The 27,783-nt window shown below is 45.0% G+C and overlaps 1 protein-coding gene across 2 annotated transcripts; it reads left to right on the forward strand.

Annotated features, from left to right (window-relative positions):
- Positions 1-491: 491 nt before the first annotated feature.
- Positions 492-2,930, forward strand: LOC135553913 (uncharacterized). Of its 2 annotated transcripts, XM_064985857.1 has the most exons (3): positions 492-540; positions 666-764; positions 948-2,930. In XM_064985857.1, the coding sequence occupies exons 2-3, from the start codon at positions 733-735 to the stop codon at positions 2,224-2,226; spliced, it is 1,311 nt and encodes a 436-aa protein (XP_064841929.1). In that variant the 5' UTR covers positions 492-540; positions 666-732; the 3' UTR covers positions 2,227-2,930. The 2 variants fall into 2 exon arrangements, with proteins under 2 accessions (XP_064841929.1, XP_064841924.1); XM_064985852.1 differs by lacking the exon at positions 492-540 and having other exon boundaries at positions 577-764.
- The last annotated feature ends 24,853 nt before the right edge of the window (positions 2,931-27,783 follow it).

The raw sequence follows: 27,783 nt of genomic DNA on the forward strand, positions 1-27,783 counted from the left end.
CATATGATTTAACAATGCCGAAGACGTAGTTCTGGGACCATATCTGTCTAATGATACTACATCTTACCCAGTTCTTATCTGTGCTCTCTGTCTGGGCTCTCTTTTACTCTGCTGTGAACAGCATATTCAAGGAATGAGGAAAGATAAGGTTTCTTTTTGTTTCCTTGTTGCTCTTCATAAAATGTTTACATAACTCTGACCTTACTTTTTAACAGATGAGAATCCAAATGATTATAGCTTTTCTTTCTCTCTCTCTCTCTATATATATATATATATATATATATATATATATAGTGTTTATATTAATAAAATCCACATGGGTCCTGTGTCCCTACTGATTCATATTGACTGAAATCTAGTTTTGGTGATTATGTTAAGAGATTGTGCAACATCTTGTTTACTGTGATACAGTAGTACAATGTCATTCTGGGAAGTGTTTATTAGAATTACATACTTCAGAAACCAGTTGAACTGGAACTATTTGCAGAACATAAGACATCACAACCGGACAGGGTTTCTACTATCCTCCTGGACTCACAGGTACAGGATATAATTCCTCTGTTCATTTGAACTCAGTCATTACTATACAGTAGATGGGGAAATTATTTCTACAGTGATAAAATATGCAAGAGTTGTAACTTCTTTTAACCATATCTTCTTTACAGTTCAGGTGCTGAGATACATCAGCTCTACAGACTCTATTTGGTTCATTGAACATTACTGAGAACTGAAATGGAAACCGTCAACAACACAGAGTTCCTGGGGTAAGTGAAACTAATAGGTATTATCATTTACATATATAAAAATCTAATGAAAAATATTTTCATTTTATAACATCTACATTTAATAACAACACATATATACACTTGATTTTATAAAAAAACAATTTTCCTAGAATAATCATAATTATAATCATAATAATCTAAAGGATTATGACTACCTTGCAGGGACTTCACACTGAACGGTGACCATCCTCCAAGATGGAAAGAGACGATCAGTAGAGACAGCATAGTGATCAACCCAGCACCACCTGCAAGGTACCTGCTAAAGACCAAGCAGAAGGACGTGGATGGGAGGGACGGAGTCCGGAGATGGACCATAGGAAACCACAACCCTTGCAAGAGGAACAAGACCCTGCTGATCCTAGGAGAGGTTGGGGCAGGGAAGACCACACTAGTCAACGCTATGGTCAACTTTGCCATCAGAGTTAAGTGGGAGGATAACGCCAGGTTCCAAATCACAGAGTGTTTCAAAGACAGAGAGACGTGCTGGGCTCACAATCCTAGAACCAATGCTGTGACAGCCTATGAGATCTTTGGCTGGGAGGACGCTGAGTTGCCTTTCTCTCTCACCATCATTGATACACCAGGGATCGAGGACAGAGATGGACTCAGACCTTTAATAGAGAAACTAAGAATGCTGCTGGAAGAGGAGAGAGTGGACCACATCGACGCTGTCTGCCACGTGGTGAAGGCAACGCAGAACCGCCTGACAGAACATCAGAGAAACATCTTTGACGCGTTCCTGTCCCTCTTGGGCAAGGACATGAAAGATAACATCATCACCCTCATCACTCACTCTGACGAGACCAGACCGGAGGTTCTCGACATCATCATGGAGTACAAACTCCTTGGCGACAAGGTTCCGGTTCACTTCACGTTCAACACTCACCTCTTTCAGACCAGAAACCCTTTCTATGACAAAATCTATGAGACAACATGGGAAAACAGCATGAAAAGCATGAGAGGATTCTTTGATAAGCTAAATGGAATGCAACATCAACGCACCAAGCAGACGATAGAGGTATTGGTGGAACGCTTGAAGCTGGAGGACTGTTTCAAACATGGAAGGATCCCTTCAGAGGTGGGAGCAATTTGCTGCACAGTGTGTGAGATGAACTGCCATACCGGGTGCATAGCTTGTCAACCCTACTTCTGCCAAGTCATGTTACGAGGGAAATGCACCATGTGCCCACAGAGATGCAGTCACAAGAAACATGTCAGAGGACACCAGAGATATGCTGACGACCATAAAAATCTGAGAGCTCAACTCACAGAATGTTTCCAAAATATGAGGAAGAATGCCTTGATGCCTCACTTGGAGCCGAGTCTCAAGAACCAGATTCAGCAAGCCAACGAGAAGGGAGACAAGCAGAAGTTGAAGGAACTTGAGGAAAAGAAAGGGACAATTGCCGATTTAATCAAGATGGAAGTGGAAAGAGAGTAGGGTAAGAATTTGCTGTGAGATCACATGCGCAGAATAAAACAGGTGTAGACCTTACCGAGAAATGCTTATTTTCAAGCCCTTAAACAACAATTGCAATTCAAGAAATGTAAGTTGACCTTTACATCAGCTTAAAGAGGTCAGAAGTGTAGTATGAATGATTTGTTTGCCAGTAACCTTTACCATATGTTAATCAATCTTTAATCATTGTGTCATATTTTTCCAAGTCACATACTGCATGTCAGAAAACATGCATCACCTGAACCCACAACTAGAAATATGACGTACCTTCAAGGCCCAATGCAGCCATTTCTATATCAATATCAAATCATATCTGATCTAACAATTAATGACCTTACTGTAATAGATTTCCATAAAAATGTGCAAAACCTGTTTTTTTGCTTGTACTGTCTGGAAGTTGTCTGAATGGTCTGAGTGGGGAGGGGAACACTGAAAACATTATTGGAATAGAGGTATCTCTTTTCTTTTTCTCTCTCTTTCTTATTGGTCTATTAACTAAATTACTGCAACAACAAAAAAGCTGAAACTCCCATCCATGCAAACCTGATGATTAGAAGGTGTGTGTAGATTGTATGTTCAACCACCAACTATCAGGAAAATCACACTTATCAAATGTTTTCACACTTTTACAGTGTTAGTTTCATCAGCTGCATATAACACAAGAAAAACAAAATGTTGGCTGCACTGGGCCATTAACGTTATCATTTACATGGTTTGTATAATTAAATGTTTAATATGTGATCAACATCTTTACCTGTGTGTGTTAACCCTTTAAAAACAATATAATTCAAATATGTGCCTAGTTCCAAAGCTATAGTTATGTGCTTGATCTCCAACCTATGCCCCATCTAGAACTTGAACCCACAACTATACAAACAGTATAGACCCCAGGCCTCCTCTAGGGCGGTTAGAGCATTGGGCCAGTAAAAGAATTCCCAGAGCCGACAATGTGAAAAATCTGTCGATGTGCCCTTGAGATAAGACCTAACCCTAATTTGCTCAAGGGCACAGTATTACTATGGATGACCCTGTAAAACAGTGTTTTACTGCATCTGGTGTATGTGATAATATACATTGAACACTTCATATAAGAAAATCAGTCAATGGCAATAAATTAATTAGGCTCCAATCTACAGATTTCACATGACTGGGAATACATGTTGGTCATAGATACCTTAAAAAAAAGGTAGGGGCTTGGATCAGAAAACCAGTAAGTATCTGGTGTGACCACCATTTGCCTCATGCAGCGCGACATATCTCCTTAGCATAGAGTTGATCAGGTTGTGTATTTTGGCCTCTGGAATGTCGTCCCACTCCTCTTCAATGTGTGAAGTTGCTGGATATTGGTGAGAACTGGAACACGGCATCGTACATGTCAATCCAGAGCATCCCAAGCATGCTCAATGGGGTACATGTCTGGTGAGTATGCAGACCATGGAAGAACTTGGTCATTTTCAGCTTCCAGGAATTGTGTACAGATCCTTGCAACATGGGGCTGTGCATTTTCATGCTGAACCTTGATGTGATGGCGGTAAATTAATGATACGATAATGGGTCTCAGGATTTCGTCACGGTATCTCTCTGTATTCAAATTGCCATAGATAAAATGTTGTGTTCATTGTTCGTAGATTAAGCCTGCCCGTACCATAACCCCACCGATACCATGGGGTACTCTGTTCACAATGTTGACATCAGGAAACCACTCGCCCACACGCCACCATCTGCCCGGTACAGTTGAAACAAGGATTCATCCGTGAAACGCAAACTCTCCAGCGTGCCAGTGGCCATCGAAGGGAAGCATTTGTCCACTGAAATCGGTTACGACGTCAAACTGCAGTCAGGTTAAGACCCTGGTGAGGATGACAAACACGCAGATGAGCTTCCCTGTGACAGATACTGACAGTTTGTGCAGAAATTATTCAGTTGTGCAAACCCACAGTTTCATCAGCTCTCCAGGTGACTCGTCTCAGACCATCTCGCAGGTGTAGAAGCCGGATGTGGCTTGCAGGGCTTGCATGGGATCTGCGGTTGTGAGGCCGGTTGGACGTACTGCCAAATTCTCTAAAATGACGTTGGAGGCGGCTTATCATAGCAAAACAAACATTTAATTAACTGGCAACAGCTTTGGTGGACATTCTTGCAGTCAGCAAGCCAATTGTACACTCCCTCAAAACCTGACACATCTGTGTCATTGTGTTGTGTTACAGAACTGCACATTTTAGAGTGGACTTTTATTCTCCCCATGCACCTGTGTAATGATCATGCTGATAAGCAGATTCTTGATATGCCACACCGGTCAGGTGGATGGATTATCTTGGCAAAGGAGAAATGCTTACTAATAGGGATGCAAACAAATAACATTTGAGAGAAATAAGCTTTTTATGTGTATGGAACATTTCTGGGAGCTTTTATTTCAGCTCATGAAACATGGGACAAACACTTTACATGTTGAGTTTATATTTTTGTTCAGTATAAACTTTTTTTAATTTGTATTTTTTTTTACTATTACTTATTTAACCCTTTTTCTCCCCAATTGGTAGTTAGTCTTGTCCCATCGCTGGAACTCCCGTACGGACTTGGGAGAGGCAAAGGTCGAGAGCCGTGCGTCCTCCGAAACACAACCCTGCCAAGCAGCACTGCTTCTTGACACACTGCTCGCTTAACCCAGAAGCCAGAGGAGTCACTAGTGTGGGATGGGACAAGGACATCCCAGCCGGCCAAAATCGGGATGATTGGGCCAATTGTGCACCGCCTCATGGGTCTCTCAGTCGCGGACGGTTGCAACACAGTCCGATCTTGAACCCGGATCTGTAGTGATGCCTCCAGCGCCTTAGACCGCTGTGCCACTCGGGAGGCCCTTGTTTTTTTACAACAAAACTATGCAAACTGTATAGACCCCAGCACTCCTCTTCAATCATCCTTCCATTCTCCTCTTCTCGATGCATCCTCCCCTTCATAACAGATGAGCTGTGAGGAAGACCCATTTCCTCCCTGCGGCTGCTAAAATATTAATCAAAACACAGAGGACCACGGGGCACAGAGCCACGGGCTCCCAAGATGCATGTCTTCTAATGGTAATACACGAGGAGGGCGGAGAGCAGCTTCTAATAGCCTGGAGATGGGGAGGAGAGCAGCTTCTAATGGCCAGGAGATGGGGAGGAGAGCAGCTTCTAATGGCCTGGAGATGGGGAGGAGAGCAGCTTCTAATAGCCTGGGACATAAGGAGTAGAGCAGCTTCTAATAGCCTGGGAGATGGGGAGGAGAGCAGCTTCTAATAGCCTGGGAGATGGGGAGGAGAGCAGCTTCTAATAGCCTGGGACATAAGGAGGAGAGCAGCTTCTAGTGGTCTGGGAGATGGGGAGGAGAGCAGCTTCTAATGGCCAGGAGATGGGGAGGAGAGCAGCTTCTAATGGCCTGGAGATGGGGAGGAGAGCAGCTTCTAATGGCCTGGAGATGGGGAGGAGAGCAGCTTCTAATGGCCTGGAGATGGGGAGGAGAGCAGCTTCTAATGGCCTGGGACATAAGGAGGAGAGCAGCTTCTAGTGGTCTGGGAGATGGGGAGGAGAGCAGCTTCTAATGGCCTGGAGATGGGGAGGAGAGCAGCTTCTAATAGCCTGGGACATAAGGAGGAGAGCAGCTTCTAGTGGTCTGGGAGATGGGGAGGAGAGCAGCTTCTAATGGCCTGGAGATGGGGAGGAGAGCAGCTTCTAATGGCCTGGAGATGGGGAGGAGAGCAGCTTCTAATGGCCAGGAGATGGGGAGGAGAGCAGCTTCTAATAGCCTGGAGATGGGGAGGAGAGCAGCTTCTAATGGCCAGGAGATGGGGAGGAGAGCAGCTTCTAATGGCCTGGAGATGGGGAGGAGAGCAGCTTCTAATGGCCAGGAGATGGGGAGGAGAGCAGCTTCTAATGGCCTGGAGATGGGGAGGAGAGCAGCTTCTAATAGCCTGGAGATGGGGAGGAGAGCAGATTCTAATGGCCTGGAGATGGGGAGGAGAGCAGCTTCTAATGGCCTGGAGATGTGGAGGAGAGCAGCTTCTAATAGCCTGGGACATAAGGAGGAGAGCAGCTTCTAATAGCCTGGGAGATGGGGAGGAGAGCAGCTTCTAATAGCCTGGGACATAAGGAGGAGAGCAGCTTCTAGTGGTCTGGGAGATGGGGAGGAGAGCAGCTTCTAATAGCCTGGGACATAAGGAGGAGAGCAGCTTCTAGTGGTCTGGGAGATGGGGAGGAGAGCAGCTTCTAATAGCCTGGGACATAAGGAGGAGAGCAGCTTCTAATAGCCTGGGACATAAGGAGGAGAGCAGCTTCTAATAGCCTGGGAGATGGGGAGGAAAGGGGGAGGGCCATGGGGAACAGTGGCTGTCACGAGGGCAAAGAGAACGAGCTGAAGAAGAATAGAGAGATAGGAAGAAAGAGATGGAGTCAGGAGATGGGAAAGAGGGGGATTCATAGACTATGGGGAGAGAGGTCTGGAGGAGAGAGGGAGAGACAGGAAGCTACGAGAGGGAAATAAATCCTACATTTGGGAGATCAAAGAAGCATCAACACCACAGCTCGCTACTCCTTGTGTTTCTGTGTGTTTAGTAGCCATGTAGGAACTGATATCATGCATAATAGATAACAGACCATACAAATTGCGAAATTAGCAGATTTTGTTTTCACCGCTCACTGGCAATTCCCAAACTGCCCCATGCCAAATGTTTGCGAACTTGACTCTTTTTTATGTTTGGCGTGTATGTGTGTGTGTGTGTGTGTGATAGAGAGCGAGAGATGGTGAGAGCAAGAGACAAACGAGCTCTGAGATATCACAGCCGCTGCAATTGTATTTATCTGCTATCTCTGTTAATAATAATAACAATCATTCATTTAATGTGTAAATTGCTTTTTCACACCCAAGGCACTAAACAACATCTTATGAATTTTGACTACTAACAATACCTGTTATCTGTAGGCTTGTCCTGATGAACCTAAAAGAAAATCATCATATGAACGATGCCTTTTATGAATTGTACCCGTGTAAGGCCTTCCTCTCAGGGGCTGAGACGAGTTAAGCTGTAGGTCTGGCAGAGAACCACAAACAGTACAGTAGAGCTCAACAACTGGAGCCTCCGTGTTAGCGACACGCTAATCATTTTGCTCCGCTCTGCTCGAGCGAGGGAGGCTAAAAGGGTTATTTCTTCTATTTTCCACCCTTGCCCACACAGGCAGTGTTCCAGGGTGAACACCGGGACAGTTGTCATATTTTATAGGAGAAGATGAGAAGCTTGTCGGCTCACCAGATGCCGTGAAATTGAAGCGCTCCCATCACACAGGGTGAGTGTGTGGCAGGTGAAAGCTCTCTATGATACTCACGAGTGTACAAGCTTCACTAGGAAAGGCATGTCTAAACATTTTGATGCTGCCAAATTCAGGAGAGACTTGCATATACAAATAATGTATGACTGTCCTCTCAAATGAAATGCCTTGCCAATAATCATCTCTTATAAGTAGTAGAGTAAAACATATAGGAAGGATATCCCATCTATTCCACAGACCGTAATAGTAAAGACATCCAAACCTACAGTATTTGCCTCTGTACATCATCTGAGTCGTCCGGATGACAGTTGACCTTGTGTTCCAGTGTTCTAGTGTTCCAGTGTTCTAGTGTTCCTGTGTTCTAGTGTTCCTGTGTTCCTGTGTTCCAGTGTTCTAGTGTTCCTGTGTTCTAGTGTTCCTGTGTTCCAGTGTTCTAGTGTTCAAGTGTTCCTGTGTTCCAGTGTTCATGTGTTCCAGTGTTCCTGTGTTCCTGTGTTCCATTGTTCCATTGTTCCAGTGTTCCTGTGTTCCTGTGTTCTAGTGTTCCTGTGTTCCAGTGTTCCAGTGTTCCTGTGTTCCAGTGTTCCTGTGGTCCTGTTTTCCTGTGTTCCTGTGTTCCAGTGTTCCTGTGTTCCAGTGTTCCTTTGTTCCAGTGTTCCAGTGTTCCTGTGTTCCAGTGTTCCTGTGTAGGGTAATTAGGAGGACATGCCTCCCCCTGGGTGACATCCTAGCCAGCAGGTGTTCCTCGCCGCTCACCCATCCATTTCACCCTCCTCACCCCTCCTCACCCCCTCTCACCCGGGCGCCTCCGGAGAGACTCTGACGTTTTGTGAGGGTGACACGTACCAGTGACCTCTGTCTACATGGCCGTGTCGATAATGAGATGCAACAGGCGCTTCATTGTATTTAAATGAAGTAGCTCGTGACAGTAATGTTAAAGAGATGCCAATGCAGGCAGAGCGATGGTCTCGTCACCCAATACAGCCGATAGACAAAGTGGGGGAGTTTGGAAAACAGGTTTTGCAATACATCAAGTAAATTGTCACAGGATATATAACAGAATAATATAACTTATTTAAAGTTAGTTCTGAAACACAACGATAAACAAGGAAGATAACTTAAAAGCTTGTCCATACTGGAGTTAAACACCAAATCAAAGAGAGGCCATCCCTCCTTCTCTTCCTCCCTGTCTCGAGAGAGGGATGACCAGGGGTTAACCAGGCCTGTCCCAGGCTTGAGGCTTTGACTATTGTGTTGCTTTGCTTAATGTAAACCGATAAAGCTGGCTAACCTTGTGGGCCCGATCAATGCTTATTTAGAATACCATTGATTAACAGTTCTGATTATTGATCATGCCATGCCGCTCGAGCGATGCCGATGGCTCTGATAAGAGTTTACCCTGGAGCAGACAGGCCTGTCCACCCTGAAAGAGACAGGGCTGCATGCTGCAGACATCTGGACACACACACACACACACACACACACACACACACACACACACACACACACACACACACACACACACACACACACACACACACACACACACACACACAACACACACACACACACACACACACACACACACACACACACACACAGGGTGTGTAAATGGGATGGCCCTGCAATTATCTGCATTGGATTCTGCATTGGAACTTATTATGTGACTTGTTAAGCATATTTTTGACTTGTGTACTTATTTAGGTTTGCCATAGCAAAGGTGTGAATAACTATTGACTCAAGATATTTCAGCTTTTCATTTTTTATGAATTCCTCTTTGACATTATGGGGTATTCTGTGTACACACACACACACACACACAGACACAAATACACACACAAACTACCAATCACACATACACGGTAAAGAGAGGGAAGACACCGCAGCTCTGTGTTGACACGGGGTAATGTCCTCTCATCTGAGACCCAACATTTAAATTAACACGCCATCTGTTCCCGCCCTGTGCCCAGTGGCCATTTTGAAATTCCGTCACAGTGGATATGCACCTTTCTCCTTCCAACATGCAGCTTCTCCTAGACATCGTCTGCCGTGTCTTATTGGTATCTCTTGAGAGGGGTGTAACTGTGTAATTATCAGGGGTGTACTAATGTTTTGGACTAGGCATCACCTTACTTTACAGTACACCTATCAAATCCATGGTTGTAAACGCATCAACCAATATGATTGATATGAATTTACATGATTGGAAATGGCTCCGTCCTGGGTCAATGACAAGCACCATCCAAATCTGAATACAATATGTCCACAAAGAAGCCATGAAAGAAACCACTGAAGATGAGCTTTGCAACAGGGTAAAAAAATGTTGAATATTATACAGGTGTCTAATACAGCATCTTGACAAAAGGTTCATTTTATTTATCTAAGCTGTCCAATCGGCATTGAGAAGCTGAGTCCTGTCTCTGAGGTCATCTTCCTGCGTCGTAAAGTGTGATGATAAAAGGGTTTACAACATGGCCGTTATTAAAGAAAGAGTGAGTCAAAGCCATCAATAACCCAGCTTTCAGGGATTACCATTAGCAACGCTAGTGCTCTCAGAGTGGAGCCAGGGGTTCGATTTTTACAGTGGGGGCGGAGAGGTTTAAATGCATTTAAAAAGAGGAAACGATAAACAATATGTACGTACAGTTGCTTCAATATGAAGGACGTGGTTTGTTTAAGGACTACACAGTACAGTCAATACACAGCGCCCATGTACAGGATGATGTACAATTGTGTTGATATACATGTAGTTACAGTTGAAGTCGGAAGTTTACATACACCTTGCCAAATACGTTTAAACTCAGTTTTTCACAATTCCTGACATTTAATCCTTGTAAGAATTCTCAGTCTTAGGTCAAACCTGAGTTTGTAGGCCTCCTTGCTCGCACATGCTTTTTCAGTTCTGCCCACAAATATTCTAGGTCAGGGCTTTGTCATGGCCACTCAAATACCTTGACTTTGTTGTCCTCTAGCCTTTTTGCCACAACTTTGGAAGTATGCTTGGGGCCATTGTCCATTTGGAAGACCCATTTGCGACCAAGTTGTAACTTGCTGACTGATGTCTTGAGATGTTGCTTCAATATATCCACGTAATGTTCCTCCCTCATGATGCCATCTATTTTGTGAAGTGCACCAGTCCCACTTTCTGCAAAGCACCTACACAACATGATGCTGCCACCCCCGTGCTTCACGGTTGGGATGGTGTTCTTCGGCTTGCAAGCCTCCCCCTTTTTCCTCCAAACATAACGATGGTCATTACCGCCAAACAGTTCTATTTTTGTTTCATCAGACCAGACAACATTTCTCCAAAAAGTACCATCTTTGTCCTCATGTGCAGTTGCAAACCGTAGTCTGGCTTTTGTATGGATGTTTTGGAGCAGTGGCTTCTTCCTTGCTGAGCGGCTTTTCAGGTTATGTCGGCATAGGACTCGTTTTACTGTGGATATAGAACATTTTGTACCTGTTTCCTGCAGCATCTTCACAAGTTCCTTTGCTGTTGTTCTGGGATTGATCTGCACTTTTCGCAACAAAGTACGTTAATCTCTAGGAGACAGAACGCATCTGCTTCTTGAGCGGTATGATGGCTGCGTGGTCCCATGGTGTTTATACTTGCGTACTATTGTTTGTACAGTTGAACGTGGTACCTTCAGGCATTTGTAAATTGCTCCCAAGGATGAACCAGACTTGTGGAGGTCTACCATTTCTTTCTGAGGTTTTGTCTGATTTCTTTTGATTTTCCCATGATGTCAAGCAAAAAGGCACTGAGTTTGAAGGTAGGCCTTTAAATACATCCACAGGTACACCTCCAATTGACTCAAATGATGTCAATTAGCCTATCAGAAGCTTCTAAAGCCATAACATTATTTTCTGGAATTTTCCAAGCTGTTTAAAGGCACAGTCAACTTAGTGTATGTAAACTTCTGACCCATTGGAATTGTGGTACAGTGCATTATAAGTGAAATAATCTGTCTGTTAACAATTGCTGGAAAAATGACTTGTGTCATGCAGATGATGTCCTAACCGACTTGCCAAAACTATAGTTTGTTAACAAGCAAGTTTTAATGACTCCAACCTAAGTGTGTGTAAACTTCTGACTTCAACTGTATGTATAAGACACGTTGTGTTCCAAACCGAGGTGTTCCTGGATGGTTCACAATTGCACAGCACCTCAATGAGGTCAGATTAGAATAACACAATAACACTTAGATTCTGATAACTTGTCATTGGCCAGCTCTCCCGCTATCTCTCTCAGAATGACCTTCTTGATCCAAATCAGTCAGGTTTCAAGACTAGTCATTCAACTGAGACTGCTCTTCTCTGTATCACGGAGGCGTTCCGCACTGCTAAAGCTAACTCTCTCTCCTCTGCTCTCATCCTTCTAGACCTATCGGCTGCCTTCGACACTGTGAACCATCAGATCCTCCTCTCCACCCTCTCCGAGTTGGGCATCTCCGGTGCGGCCCACGCTTGGATTGCGTCCTACCTGACAGGTCGCTCCTACCAGGTGGCGTGGCGAGAATCTGTCTCCTCGCCACGCGCTCTCACCACTGGTGTCCCCCAGGGCTCTGTTCTAGGCCCTCTCCTATTCTCGCTATACACCACTTGGCTCTGTCATAACCTCACATGGTCTCTCCTATCATTGCTATGCAGACGACACACAATTAATCTTCTCCTTTCCCCCCTCTGATGACCAGGTGGCGAATCGCATCTCTGCATGTCTGGCAGACATATCAGTGTGGATGACGGATCACCACCTCAAGCTGAACCTCGGCAAGACGGAGCTGCTCTTCCTCCCGGGAAGGACTGCCCGTTCCATGATCTCGCCATCACGGTTGACAACTCCATTGTTTCCTCCTCCCAGAGCGCTAAGAACCTTGGCGTGATCCTGGACAACACCCTGTCGTTCTCAACTAACATCAAGGCGGTGGCCCGTTCCTGTAGGTTCATGCTCTACAACATCCGCAGAGTACGCCCCTGCCTCACACAGGAAGCGGCGCAGGTCCTAATCCAGGCACTTGTCATCTCCCGTCTGGATTACTGTCGCTGTTGGCTGGGGCCTGTGCCATTAAACCCTACAACTCATCCAGAACGCCGCAGCCCGTCTGGTGTTCAACCTTCCCAAGTTCTCTCCCGTCACCCCGCTCCTCCGCTCTCTCCACTGGCTTCCAGTTGAAGCTCGTCAAGACCATGGTGCTTGCCTACGGAGCTGTGGGGGGAACGGCACCGCAGTACCTCCAGGCTCTGATCAGGCCCTACACCCAAACAAGGGCAGTTCATCCACCTCTGGCCTGCTCGCCTCCCTACCACTGAGGGAAGTACTCAGCCCAGTCAAAACTGTTCGCTGCTCTGGCCCCCCAATGGTGGAACAAACTCCCCTCACGACGCCAGGACAGCGGAGTCAATCACCACCTTCCGGAGACACCTGAAACCCCACCTCTTCAAGGAATACCTAGGATAGGATAAAGCAATCCTTCTCACCCCCCCCTTAAATGATTTAGATGCACTATTGTAAAGTGGCTGTTCCACTGATGTCAGAAGGTGAATTCACCAATTTTGTCGCTCTGGATAGCGTCAGCTAAATGACTTAAATGTAAATGTAATGTAAATGTATTCATAACAATATAATATCATAATCACTTTGAATCTACAGAACAACCTTCACCATTCCCTTTCACAAAGTACAATGTTGCTGGCTTTATATGCATAAGTAAGTACCCGTCGAGGTGCCAAGTAAAGGATGTTGGTCAGCCTAACGGATGAAAGAGCCATTGCGCTGAGCTGTGGTTGCTGGGTGATGGGGATGCCCCCCTTGTCTTATTGTTAGATCAGCAGTGCTAGGCTAGCCCCTGTCACCCAGCCAGTGCTGAGCTGTGGTTGCTGGGTGATGGGGATGCCCCCCTTGTCTTATTGTTAGATCAGCAGTGCTAGGCTAGCCCCTGTCACCCAGCCAGTGGTGAGCTGTGGTTGCTGGGTGATGGGGATGCCCCCCTTGTCTTATTGTTAGGTCAGCAGTGCTAGGCTAGCCCCTGTCACCCAGCCAGTGCTGAGCTGTGGTTGCTGGGTGATGGGGATGGCCACCTTGTCTTATTGTTAGGTCAGCAGTGCTAGGCTAGCCCCTGTCACCCAGCCAGTGGTGAGCTGTGGTTGCTGGGTGATGGGGATGGCCACCTTGTCTTATTGTTAGGTCAGCAGTGCTAGGCTAGCCCCTGTCACCCAGCCAGTGGTGAGCTGTGGTTGCTGGGTGATGGGGATGGCCCCCTTGTCTTATTGTTAGGTCAGCAGTGCTAGGCTAGCCCCTGTCACCCAGCCAGTGGTGAGCTGTGCACTTTGCATAGGGAAAGGCAGAGGGGCTCTTCTCTCTTCCGTAATGAGCCACTATGTCTGGGTGTCATGTGAGCTATCTGAGCTAGCGCTTACTGTTCTATCCATGGCCAAGGTCAAAGACTTGCCCACCCCACCCCACACGCACCACCCTACCTCTCTGCCGCCCTCCACACCCCCATCCCTCCACCATCCCAGCCCCATCCATCACCCTAACATAGACCGCCAGCTAGGTTCACATCCTACCCCCTCTCTCTGCAAGACCTGATATGATTTTTGTCTGACCATTTTCTATGAATGTATGTCATGTATGCTTGTTTTATTCAATGTCTTTATTTGCTAAAAGCACAGCACTGGTTGTCAGTGACAAATGCTGTCAGTTCCGAAGATATTAGATAATAAATGAAATACCAATAGACCCCATCAAGATGAGTTGTTATGTGTATTATCAGATGAAATGAAGACCATTCACAAACACAGTCATTGAGGCTGGACAGGGAAATGGACGTTGATCATCTTTCACTTCACTGAACACAGCGGAGAAGAATTTCAAGCAGGTCATATTCTGGAGATGGCCCAGTCAAATACATCTTTAAAACTCAGTCAGGTCTAATCATTTGTGGCGTAACATAAGACACTATTTATCCCGCGCAATAATGTGCACATTTCGCTTTGTTAGCGAATAAGCGTTTGTTAAAAACATGTCAAAAGTGGGACATGCATTAACAGTTTGGTTGAGGCAATGAATTAAGTGTTCGGGGCCTTAGAACATGGCTGCCCATATACCACCACATTACCGGTCCAGTCCCCACAGTAATCAATGGACTTCCCTCTTCCGGATCACATGTCAAATCCATGTTGGACTGTGGGGATGAATAAAAACAATGTGTATGTTAAGAGCCGATGACTCCAGCACTACTCTGGCCATATGAATAAGGCAGGCCATGTCGCTGATTGATAAGGGCTATAAAAACACAAACTGACCCATCCATCCAATTAGATAGAGAAGTAGAATGGAGCAAATGATCATTAGATGATAACATGAAGTGAGTGCAGTGTTAGTGTGGCTACATTACCTCGTCTAGCCATGTGATATTACATGTCTATAAGAGGACACACCATTAATTTAAAATGTTAGCTACCGATTGAAGTGCAGGCCTCTTTCCTCCCTTCATACTGCATGCACCACCAAGAAGTTATGCTTCATTGTTTATTTGTTATAGGACCATACTTAATTAATGAAAGAAGCAGCAGTGTGTGAATCAGGGTCCATAGGGCAGAGACATTTAGGAGTGGCATTTCCTTTTTGTCATTGCAGTGACGGCCATGTTGTCTCACACTGTTGACAGACTAGTCAGACCATCGGGCTGCAGCAAGGAGGTATGGAGCCCAGAGGGGGACAAATCTCATGATGAAACCTAAAATCAATTTACATTCAAATATTCATGGCTGTCCCACAACTGTGGCTGCGGCAAATAAATTACCCCCGTCCCCACCTTATCCCCAAAGACAGGACATCCCAGGGTATCGACACTTAGCCCAGCACAATACACTTTATTGACAACCCTTGCTTTGGGAAGTACTAAGCTAGAATCGTAAGGAGTAGGATTTGGTACACTGGACGTACAGTCCAGTAAGGTCAGTGGGCAAACTCTGGTTTGGATGAAACCAAACAGACAAAGTGGACAACAATAAAAGAAGATGGTCGACACGACAATATTATGTTTCGTTAGAATGAGAGAACAATTAAGAAATAGAGAGAGGAAGGGAAAGAGAGATTATCTGAGAAAACAGCACTCAACTGTACATCTTTCCAGTTGAGTGCTCTCTCAGTTTCCCCTTTGAGGACAATTCAGGGTGAATTACTAAAAATATTAGGAATAATCTGGGATATCAAATCCTTAATGATGAGAGTAAATGAATGCATGATTTAGCATAGAAATGATCACAGACAAATGCACAGAGAAATAAAGATAGAGAAGCAGATGGACAGACAAATGAAAAGAAGGGATGGATTTCCTGCCGTTAGTGATCTATGACCAATCAGCTGTACTTCTTCAGATATGCTGTTAATGACTATTGGCCTCCATTTAAATCCTTAATTCTGTGAATTGCCCCAAATCAATACATTGGCATGTGTTTGATTGAATGCTCATCTATTGTGTGAAAATTAGGCTGGATTAGTTTGATGTTTTTGATCAATGAGTTGATCTTCAAAACAATGGCTAACACTGGGATTCACACATTCCCAGAGACACCATTGATTTGACATTCATCACGATGAGAAAATACAGGCTAGTGCTTCTATCTTGCTATTGAATTATCAAGTAAACACTTGTCAATAATTGATCGTGGAAGAGTGTGAAAACAACAGAAAGTTGGTTCACCTTGAAATCAGCCACCAATCTCAATAATTGTATTATATATATTTTTGATGGTAATAGGTGTGCCCTTTTCCCAGGTTTTCTACATATCATAAATGATCAATAAATCTCAAGCAGTATGAATGATCAGATATCAGAAGAGCGGTGATATAGTGAAGACAGACTACAGTCTACAAAGGGCAAAGACATACTCTATATAAGATAATTAGCACAACTTCATGAGCAACCACGATTTCTCAGAGGTGTAAAAAAAATATGAAGTAGTTGTAGCATCAAAGCAGCAGAGCAAATGGAGGAGCGCGAGCAGTGTTAAATTGATCTGTTCTGCATCTGAATGTCATTTCATTATTTAGATTTGAAGGCGGCTCTATTGTGTGGAGAAAGCAGGGGGGCAAAGCGTATTATTCTGACAAGTGTGATCTTGTTTTGTCAAAGTGACTCTCGGGGCAGATGGTTTATCCCTTTGTGTGTGAGTGTGCGTGTATGTGTGCGTGTGTGCGTGCGTTTGTGTGTGTGTCTGTGTGTGCGTGTGTGTGTATGTGTGTGTGCATGTGTGTGTATATATGCATGCATGTGTTTGAAAAAAATGTAACTCTCAGGGGTTTCAAAGGAATCTCACTCCTCCCTAGATTAATTCAGCAACAATAGCATCTAATTCTCTCTGAACCTAATAGCAGAAAAAATAAGAAAAAACTATTTCTATCACGTGAAAAATTACAAGGTGATGCCCTGAATCATTTTAGTCAAACTGGTTGTGTACAGAGAGAGAGAGAGAGAGAGAGAGAGAGAATGACACGTTGGGTATATGATACATACAGTGCATTTGGAAAGTATGCCCACAAGGATGATCAATGTAAACCGTATGCACCTGAGCTCATTTTCAAGTCTCATATTGCAAAGGGTCTGACTACTTATGTAAATAAGCTATTACTGTTTTTTGCAAAAATTCTAAAAACCTGTTTCGCTTTGTCACTATGGGATATTGTGTGTAGATTTATGAGGAATTGTTTTCATTTAATCAATTTTAGAATAAGGCTGTAGCATAACAAAGTGTGGAAAAAGTGAATACTTTCCGAATGCACTGTAGTTACGCACTTGAAGTTTCCCCTAAAGGGTTTCACTCAAGAGCTGAAACCAGAGTAATTGCCATATTGCACACATCAGATAACTTTTATTATGATATTATGGCATCATTTCTCATATACGATGACAGTATAAAACAGAGGTCAGTATGCTCCTATACTCCATTGAGAGGCTACAGATATCTGGCCCAGATCAAATGGCTCTGGCTTAGTGAGGGTATCACAGTGCAGTGAGTACCTCAGGCTAACTCAGACATATCAGGCTTACTGACCGTAGGTAGAAACACTCATCCTATGAGCTGATCTGACTCCAGTACTGCCATGACTAACAATTTGAGGATTACCAGATGTCAGGCTCAGATTAACTATGATCTAGGATCAGATTGGTACATCACCATTCAGGGAGATGCGTAGAGAGGAGTGAGTGATAAGATACTGTAACATACTGTACCAATATGATAGTGTTCAGTGCAGTACTCAGGAGGCCAGAGAAAGAGACACCTGGGTTTCATTCCGTTGATGTATATTTTACACAGAAACCCTCTTTTTCTACCACAGTCCCATAGCCAATACAGTCCAATTCACTTCTGCTGCTAAATTACAATAATATCTCACTGCAATAATGGCTGTGGCAGAATGCGAGAGTTCATTTTATTTACATATTTTAGTAAAATAACTCTCTGGGAATAGGAGAAAGGAAAACAGTATTCCATGAAATTCCCTTTAGAGTCGAATTGGCAGTGGCTTGATGAAATGAATCCTTTTAATTTGCATCTCATATAATACGTAATATGCACTAATTTTAAGAGCTGGAGGAAAACAAAAGACGGAGGTCTTCTCGGAGTAGTTGCACATAGTCTGGAAGAATTTAACATTGATAGATTTATGCTCATATTGGTATGCAAGCGGAACACTCAAATTCAGACGGTCTGAATGGAAAAGAGAGGGAGAGAGAAAGAGAGAGGGAGAGAGGAAGAGAGAGAGAAAGAGAGCAAGAGAGGGCAAGAGAGAAAACAACAACATTCATGCATACCTTAAAAAACAAAGAACCTGAGCCCTGGTCTGTAGTTAAACAACACTGCTCTCTATTGGTGAGGAGCTGCACTGTCCTCACAACAGAAGTCCTTGCTTCAGAATTACTCTGATTGTTTTTCAGGCCAGTCAGCAGAAAAATCACAGTGAAGTGCAACCACCTCGAACCTCAAAGACTGTCCTTATTAACCTACTAACTACCATGGAATATTAGATTATTAATTTACAAATGTATCCAACTATAACGAATCCTGCCGCAGTGATCAGGGCTCTTAATATGACTTCAATGTATTAATTACAAAGATAATGAATGAAACCACAGCAGGTAACCTACAGCTCAGCTCTAGCCGCTGTGCCTGTAGCAGTGAGAGTATGCAGAGTAGACCCAGTACTGCTGTGTGTGTTCCTGTTCCTATTCATGTGTGTGTGTTTGTGTGTGTGTGTGTGTTTTTGTTAGAGGACTGTTTACAGCAGGGTTTGACAACAGAGTGATTTTTTTGGGGGTGGGGTTAGTTGTTGTTCCAAAAAGACTGTAAAATCACCTGGAATTTACATTAAAGTCTGCTCCCAAGTATTCCAACAAATGTAAAAAAAAGTTACATATGTGATCGTGTCTCAATGTAATCAAGGTATGAAATGATTGTTATCTTCAAATACAACCTCCTTTGGGGTTTAGTTGTGGTCAATTTGCAATGTACAAATTATTATAATTATGTACCGGGCCCCTAACCATACGCTCAGACAACAATCGGCCCGCTGAATCTAGTTGCCTACACCTGGTTTACAGGATCAGGGGAGGAGTGTGTGTTTGACAGGAATGCACATTGAACCTCTCGTCTCCCTGCTGCTCTATCTGCTGAACCTTGGCGGTAGCATAGAAAAACAGGGGTGCCCCGGAGAGAGTGGTAAGCTAAGTGAGTGAGTGTACAGGTTTAATATGACAGCTACACATCCCTCACCCCCTCAAAGCTCTCTCTTCCAGCCCAGAGAGAGAAGCAAGTCCTGGCTCGACTTGGTCTGGTCCTGGTCAGTGGCACCACCACGGCCCTGGCACAACTCGGTCTGGTCCTGGTTGGTGGCACCACCACGGCCCTGGTACAACTCGGTCTGGTCCTGGTCGGTGGCACCACCACGGCCCCTGGTCCTGGTCGGTGGCACCACCACGGCCCTCGGTCTGGTCCTGGTGGCACCACCACGGCCCTGGCACTCGGTCTGGTCCTGGTTGGTGGCACCACCACGGCCCTGGCACAACTCGGTCTGGTCCTGGTCGGTCTGGTCCTGGTCCTGGTCGGTGGCACCACCACGGCCCTGGTACAACTCGGTCTGGTCCTGGTCGGTGGCACCACCACGGCCCTGGCACAACTCGGTCTGGTCCTGGTCGGTGGCACCACCACGGCCCTGGCACAACTCGGTCTGGTCCTGGTTGGTGGGTGGCACACTCGGTCTGGTCCTGGTCGGTGGCACCACCACGGCCCTGGCACAACTCGGTCTGGTCCTGGTCGGTGGCACCACCACGGCCCTGGCACAACTCGGTCTGGTTCTGGTCGGTGGCACCACCACGGCCCTGGCACAACTCGGTCTGGTCCTGGTCGGTGGCACCACCACGGCCCTGGCTCGAATCGGTCTGGTCCTGGTCGGTGGCACCACCACGGCCCTGGCACAACTCGGTCTGGTTCTGGTCTGTGGCACCACCACGGCCCTGGTACAACTATCCAACTCCAACAGGCTGTAACCTAAACACTGAGTCACCCACTAACACAGCTCCTCTTCAACAAAGACACCCTTTCTGTTTTAGGGTTTAGTTGAGCTCATCCACGTGACTATAGTGTGTTTAACCCCTTAGACTGACTTGCAGCGCTACAGAGTAAAACATACAGAAGTAAGGGGCTATGTCCTGAAATATGGCTACCTTACAGTGCATCAACAGCACCATGCAGTATATCTGGTGCTGAAGGTGTACAACCAGGAAACCAAGTGTAATCAAACACTTCATAACTCTTCTGATCTTCAAGCATGCCTGACATACAACACACAGAGCCTGTCTGTTCTAGAGCACAGTGTGAGTCTGGTCCACAGTGCCTGGGGTTTGGGCAGGGCTGTACTCAGGCAGCCTGTGTAGCTGTGATGTGCTCCAGTGGAGGTGAAACCTCGGCCAGGACACACTTCCCCTCGCTGCTCCCCTCACCTGGCTCCCCTCGGCCTGCCAGACCTGCTCTCTGCTCTCCCTGTGTAGCTAGAGCCCTGGATGGTGGTTGCCACACTCACACATGCACGCGTGCACACACACACATGCATATGCACACACACTTGTCTGGCCAGGGGCAACGGGGCAGGAAGGTGGGCTGCAGGGTGCATGGCCGGGTGAGTTTCGAAGTTGCAGAAGATGAAAGGCTATGCAATGCAGTGTACTGAATAGTAGCTTTATTGTTTCACAGCTTTTTCAGTTACCCTTGTAAAGTATTTCAAGATGGGGTTAATATGCCAGATAATGTGCAACTCAATTAAGAAACTTTATGTAACCTGGCCTGCTCTATTTTTGTTCAAAACTGATTAAAGTATTGTCAAAGAAAAATCTATGAGCAAGTAGATAAAGAGAGGAGATGAACTTTAATTTGATGTTATAAGCCGTTAGTGAGAGAGAAGTCACACAGCGCAGCCAACAGAAGTTATGAGACATGAGTGGAGCGTATTAAACTCTACCCTTTTTTTATTTCAATTAAACCTCTTTCCACGATTCAAAGGCTCTCAAATCTAAAGAGGCTTTGATCTCCTAACCATAGGACAGACTTGAAAATAGAAGTCTAGCTAAGGAGGGGGCAAAAGAGAAAGTTGTAATTCCATAACGCGGGGGCAACTTCTTCCCCCGCTGCTGTTTTAACTGGTGCATGGGTTACTTAAAAGAGGCTCACTCCTGGTTTGGAGGGAGAGGCGAACAAAACAATCAGACTTTGACAAGAGAAACTCCTGACAGGGTTCTCTTTCATTCCGAATTGCACCTCCCCAAACGTGATTAATCAAGTGTCTTGGCGCTCCACACAGAGAGAGATGGGAGAAAACGCAGCCTTCATCAAAAGGGAGGATGTAGTAATAGCTATGAGCACAGACATCACCACTAGCCAGGTGTAAGAAAGAACAAACTTTCTTTATTTTCCATTAATGTTACACTATTTTTTATTGTTGTCATGGAGCTAAGAGCTTAAAAGATATTTAAATTGAAACAAGCCTGTTGGTTTTTGAAGCGAGAGTTCAAAGTTTGCCCTGAAGTAGTTTTATAGTTTGTTCGAAATCAGTTTTTACAAGAATGAGGCATTATGGGTGTTTGTTGGAGAATTGACATAGTAAACTTTTATAACGTTGAACTGACATTGGATTTACCACAGAAAGAATCTTTCACTGTTCAAGGTAAAGCCTCGGTAAAGAGGATTAGATCTAAGAACAGAGAGAGAGAGTGAGAGAGAGAGAGGCGCTGAAGGTTTGGCACGGCAGGGGGTAAAGAAATTGAGAAAGCAGCGAGTGAAAGTGAGAACGAGAGAGAGAGGCAGCAGAGTAGTCTAAATCCCAGTTGAGTTCTGAATGTGTACAACAGCTTTACTCAGTATCTAGGAAACAGAAACTTTTGATGAAGTTGCGCTCCCTTTGAAAAAGGTTAGTGCTGTCCGGAATGCTTGGGACGTCCCTATCCTAAACCCTAACCTTAACCCTTACCCTTACCCCAACCTTAACCATAACCCTTTCCTAACCCTAACCTTAACTCTTACCCTTACCCCAACCTTAACCATAACCCTTTCCTAACCCTAACCTTAACCCTTACCCTTACCCCAACCTTAACCATAACCCTTTCCTAACCCTAACCTTAACTCTTACCCTTACCCCAACCTTAACCATAACCCTTTCCTAACCCTAACCTTAACCCTTACCCCAACCTTAACCATAACCCTTTCCTAACCCTAACCTTAACCCTTACCCTTACCCCAACCTTAACCATAACCCTTTCCTAACCCTAACCTTAACCCTTAACCTTACCCCAACCTTAACCATAACCCTTTCCTAACCCTAACCTTAACCCTTACCCTTACCCCAACCTTAACCATAACCCTTTCCTAACCCTAACCTTAACCCTTACCCTTACCCTTACCCCAACCTTAACCATAACCCTTTCCTAACCCTAACCTTAACCCTTACCCTTACCCCAACCTTAACCATAACCCTTTCCTAACCCTAACCTTAACCCTTACCCTTACCCCAACCTTAACCACAACCCTTTCCTAACCCTAACCTTAACCCTTACCCTTACCCCAACCTTAACCATAACCCTTTCCTAACCCTAACCTTAACCCTTACCCTTACCCCAACCTTAACCATAACCCTTTCCTAACCCTAACCTTAACCCTTACCCTTACCCCAACCTTAACCATAACCCTTTCCTAACCCTAACCTTAACCCTTATCCTTACCCCAACCTTAACCATAAACCTTTCCTAACCCTAACCTTAACCCTTACCCCAACCTTAACCATAACCCTTTCCTAACCCTAACCTTAACCCTTAACCTTAAACCATCAACTTCAATGGGGTAACGTCAGAGTTGGGACGTCTCAAGTATCCCAGATTTAAAATGTCGCTGCTTAATCTGCTGGCGGCCACCACACGTTAATTCTCTCCACTACCCAGCAGACCGAGCGAGAAAGACAGGGTGGAAGAATGAACGCCAACACGCTGGGACGTCGCTTGTCCCTATGTGGAGGATTGTGGGTGTTTTCAGTCTGTGACTAAAAGAAAGACTGTGTCTGTATGATGGAGGATTAGTGAACTACAACAGTGGCTCTCCAGGTCCCAGAGGCAGATTTGTCGGAGGGGCCACACAGACTAGAGCAACACAATCAGTCATCTGTTAGCCTGGGACCATTAAGACTCGGGCCAGAGAGGGGTCACTCAACACGTCCTACAGCCACAGGGGGTTAGAGAGAGACAGAGAGAGGTAGAGTGACTCGGGAGCAGGAGGGGTAGGTGACATTAGGGCCTAGTGCTTAGCCATCTTTCTTACAAAACATCTTGATCTCCTTTTGGAGAGATGAAACGTTTGCTTTTTCCTTGTTCCCGCTCTCTTTTTGAAACTCATACGGTATGAGCATACAGATGAAAGCGAGGCAGCCGAGCATGAAAACAGCTTAATTAGGGCTAATGGGTTCTGATGGAACACATTTCCACTATTTGCCTTCATTAGGGAAGGCTAATTTCTCCTATTCTGTCAGCCAACTGCAGCCAGCCCTGTGCCAGGTGGGGCTATTGACATAGTGAATCTGCCGCAGAGAAAGAGAAGGGGCCTTTCAGCTATATGATCCAGGTAGAAGTCTCTCCTAACCACAGATCTAGGATCAGATTATGCTAATGAGTATTATAACATTATGGGGAGGAGAAAATAGCTGACCCTGCATCAGTGGTTGAGTTGAGGTTCATTCTGTAGGTGATGTTCTCATTTTCTTCTGTCGAGGTAGGGTATGTGATGGAAACATTGTTTGCACTACACATGCCATGGTGTCTATCCACAACAACTATTGAGCACCATTGGCATAGATGTCCTTTATCCTACCACCAGTCAAATAAAACAAAATAAAATAACATTTTACTTCTCACATGCACCGAATACTACAGGTGTAGACTCCACAAGCCCCAACAATGCAGTTTTAAGAAAATACCAACAAAAAAAGTAAGAGAAAAGAATAACAAATAATTAAAGAGCAGCAGTAAATAATAATAGCAAGGCTACTGGTGTGTGTGTGGGGGGGGGGGCAATGCATATAGTCGCCATTAGATTTGATGTTCAGGAGTCTTATGGCTTGGGGGTAGAAACTGTTTCGAAGCCTCTTGGCCCTAGACTTGTTGCTCCGGTACCGCTTGCCATGCGGTAGCAGAGAGAACAGTCATTGACTAGGGTGGCTGGAGTCTTTGACTATTTATAGGGCTTTCCTCTGACACCACCTGATATAGAGATCCTGAATGGCTAGAAGCTTGGCCCAAGTGATGTACTGGCTACATGGCTACATGGAGGTTATACCACACAGCCAGCTAACCCTCCACTGTAGAGACAGGGCTTTTTTTACTGCAGATGAAATCATCGAGGAATCAATGGTATTAACAAATAATTAATCCCCTGCACAATTGAAAACTGATGCTCATTCAAAGCACATCATTTTGATTTACAACCTCTATTTGCACTTTGTCTTAACATTGGCAGACGGCACTGAATCAATGGTGGCAGTCAGTAATACAGCTATTCTTCACATGTAAGCTCAATACATGCTTCGCTGGAGACAGGATCAGTGGAGAAGAAGAGAAAGGAAGAATTAAAGACTGGGAGAGAACGAGTGTGGATCATCCTCTATGAAGGAGTCTGAGAAGTTCCAAGGTGACATAGGAGTGACATTGGATGTTGGAGAGAAGGAAACAGAGACACACTCTCACACTCTCTCAGATTCAGGTTTAACCTGTATGAAGCTGATCCCCAGGTCCAGACACATCTGATGTAGAGTGTAAAGTAGATATGTAAGAGGCTCCAGTGGAATGGGATACTATAGCCAGGGTCTTTTAGTGACACGCATGGCAAATTGGAGAACGTCAAGGTCGTCACGTTTCAAACCAAGCCGAGAAGATTAAGAAGTGATAAAATCTCACTGGGTTTCAGTAAATTAATTGGATCAAATAGAGAAAGCATGGGAGAATGTGGTTAAGAGGCTGATGGAAAGGCATGAGAGGACACCAGGGTATTCCACATGCTACTGTACCATGCAGAGACCAAAAGGAGACAGAATTTTCAAACGGCAAACTGAAATGAGCCTTCTTACTGGAAAGGTGGTGTCCACTGAAAGCTAGACCTGGACAAGAGTTCCTTGGGCTTTGTTCGGGGGTCGTTGACATTTGTTCATTATAAACTTCTAGAGCCAAGAATCTAGGACAGTGGTTCCCTGCTCCGGTCCTCAAATATCCCCAACAGTACATTTTGATTGTAGCCCTGGACAAGCACACCTGCACCACTGATCTACTGTGGGACACGAGTTGTGTCAGTACACACAGTATTCTGTTTATCTCGATCCCTGTCTCTCATTAAACACCCACATTACAACTTAGGAGCCCAAACCCACCCAGCCGGTCTCCCAGGCCAGGGTATTACACCTCAGCCACCATGTTTCAACACTTGTTAGTCTGTCAGACAGACAATTCCCTTATGCTAATGTTGGTACGACATGCATTTCCCCGCGGCTACGCTAGCGCTTTTAACTTTTTATTACCTGAGTGCTCTGGAGGCTCAAAGGTCACATGCGCAAAGCCATTTGCAGGTGGGTCTCGCTGAATATATAGCACCATAAAAGTCAGTCTGCCATGCCTGCCAAAGCACATTTACAAACAGTATTACGTAAACCGATTTGTGTTCTCTAGTAATAGCGTTACCTTTCCCTCAGTTGAGACCACACGGGGCTGAAATGGACTGTTCCCCTCACCTCTATTTTTTATTTATCCTTTTTGTAACTAGTCAAGTCAGTTAAGAACAAATTCTTATTTACAATGACAGCCTAGCAAAAGTGGGTTAACTGCCTTGTTCAGCGGCAGAACGACAGAGTTTTACCTTGTTAGCTCAAGGATTCAAACTAGGAACATTTTGGTTACTGGCCCAACGCACTAACCACTAGGCTACCTGCCGCCCCAAGCATACTCAACCAGCCATCACATACCCAGTCGCTTATTGGATAAATGGGTGTGTTCACTAGAAGCATTTGGGATATAACAGCAGGGTTTTGAAAGGCAAAATTAAGTCAGTCAATCAACGTTTAGGAATATGATATTCAGAGAATATTACCAAATACAGACCTAGTCATAGAGCTAAATACACACACAATCTCGCACAGACACACACATGCTCACACACACAGGTGAACACATGAGCAAGTGCGCACACACACACAGGCAGGAAGAGTATGCCCAGAGGAAAGGACATGTGCTGAATTGACATTACTGTGTCGGGATTAACACAGACAGCCCACAGGGAGAAAAGACTCTCCTTACAACCCACACAGTGAAGAAGACTGCCCTTACAAGTCACATCAAGAGAAAACACAGCAGATGATGACCGCAGACAACCATACAGCTAGTACGGTGGTCTGGCACAAAACTGGACAAAACATCATACACCCCAAGCACCCCAACATCACTCCCAGAGCATGGTCATACACTGATCAATTTCTTCTCTCCCTCTTCCCTCACTCCCCTCATCCTCTCTCTCTACCATCCCTTCCATTGAGTGAGGATATGTTTGAAATTGATTAGCGCGCTCCATCTTATTGAGTAAGTCTCAGGGTTTGGGCTGGAAACTGATGAAATTACAGGGAGAAAACCAGTGGCAAGGGATAAGTATGTAGATGGGGTTACAGGTTAATTCCCATTGATTTAACTCAGTCTGTGTACGAGTGCTTGTGGGAGGGAGGCCCACCATGGTAATAATAGTCAGCAAGGTAGCCACAGACAAAGACCGGGAATCACTGACACTACAGACACACTATCTGATAGAGGCCATCGCTGATATGAGCCAACATGCACTGAAACGCACATGCAAGCACACACACACAATCACACACAATCACACACACATACACAGCGACACATGGCAGGGGGCGAGTAGGACGATGTTCCTTCATTGATGTGCATGTCGGGCTGTATTGATAAGGCGTGATGGAAATACCCAGCTCTCTGCTACATCTTCCTCAGACAACAGAGAATCCAATAGGCACGCAGTGCGTGGCTAATGCCCTCTTCCAAACAAACGGAAACACTGATCATTGTCCAGCAATCAGGGGATCGATCTCACATGATATCATTGGCCTAATCCAGGCAGATAATATCTAATCAACACTGTTCCCGCTCCTCCTCTCCTCCTTGCTCAGTAGTTCTATATCAGCCAATCAGAAGGGAAGAGTTTTGGACTGGGTAAAATACAAATAATCTGCGCTTCACAGAAGATGCTATTCTTGTGGGGCTAAAGTACATATACAGAAAATTAAGATAAAATGGAGACTGTTTAAAACTTCTTAGGGATAGCCCCCTATATTTACATTTTCGCCTAAAATGACATACCCAAATCTAACTGCCTGTAGCTCAGGCCCTGAAGCAAGGATATGCATTTTCTTGGTAGCATTTGAAAGGAAACACTTTGTACTTTGTGGAAATGTGAATTGAATGTAGGAGAATGTAACACAATAGATTTGGTAGAAGAAAATACAAATCCACCATCTTTGAAATGCAAGAGAAAAGTCTCACTTCTAGCCATCACTCTGGTTGTAATTTTAATGGCGTCCACAAGATGGCAGCGGTGTATGTGCGAATTTTCAGACGGATAACTTGAAGTATGAGCGAACTACATGACATTTAGTGTGAAG

The sequence above is a fragment of the Oncorhynchus masou genome, chromosome 2 (assembly GCF_036934945.1).
Source record: "Oncorhynchus masou masou isolate Uvic2021 chromosome 2, UVic_Omas_1.1, whole genome shotgun sequence".
NCBI lineage: Eukaryota > Metazoa > Chordata > Actinopteri > Salmoniformes > Salmonidae > Oncorhynchus > Oncorhynchus masou.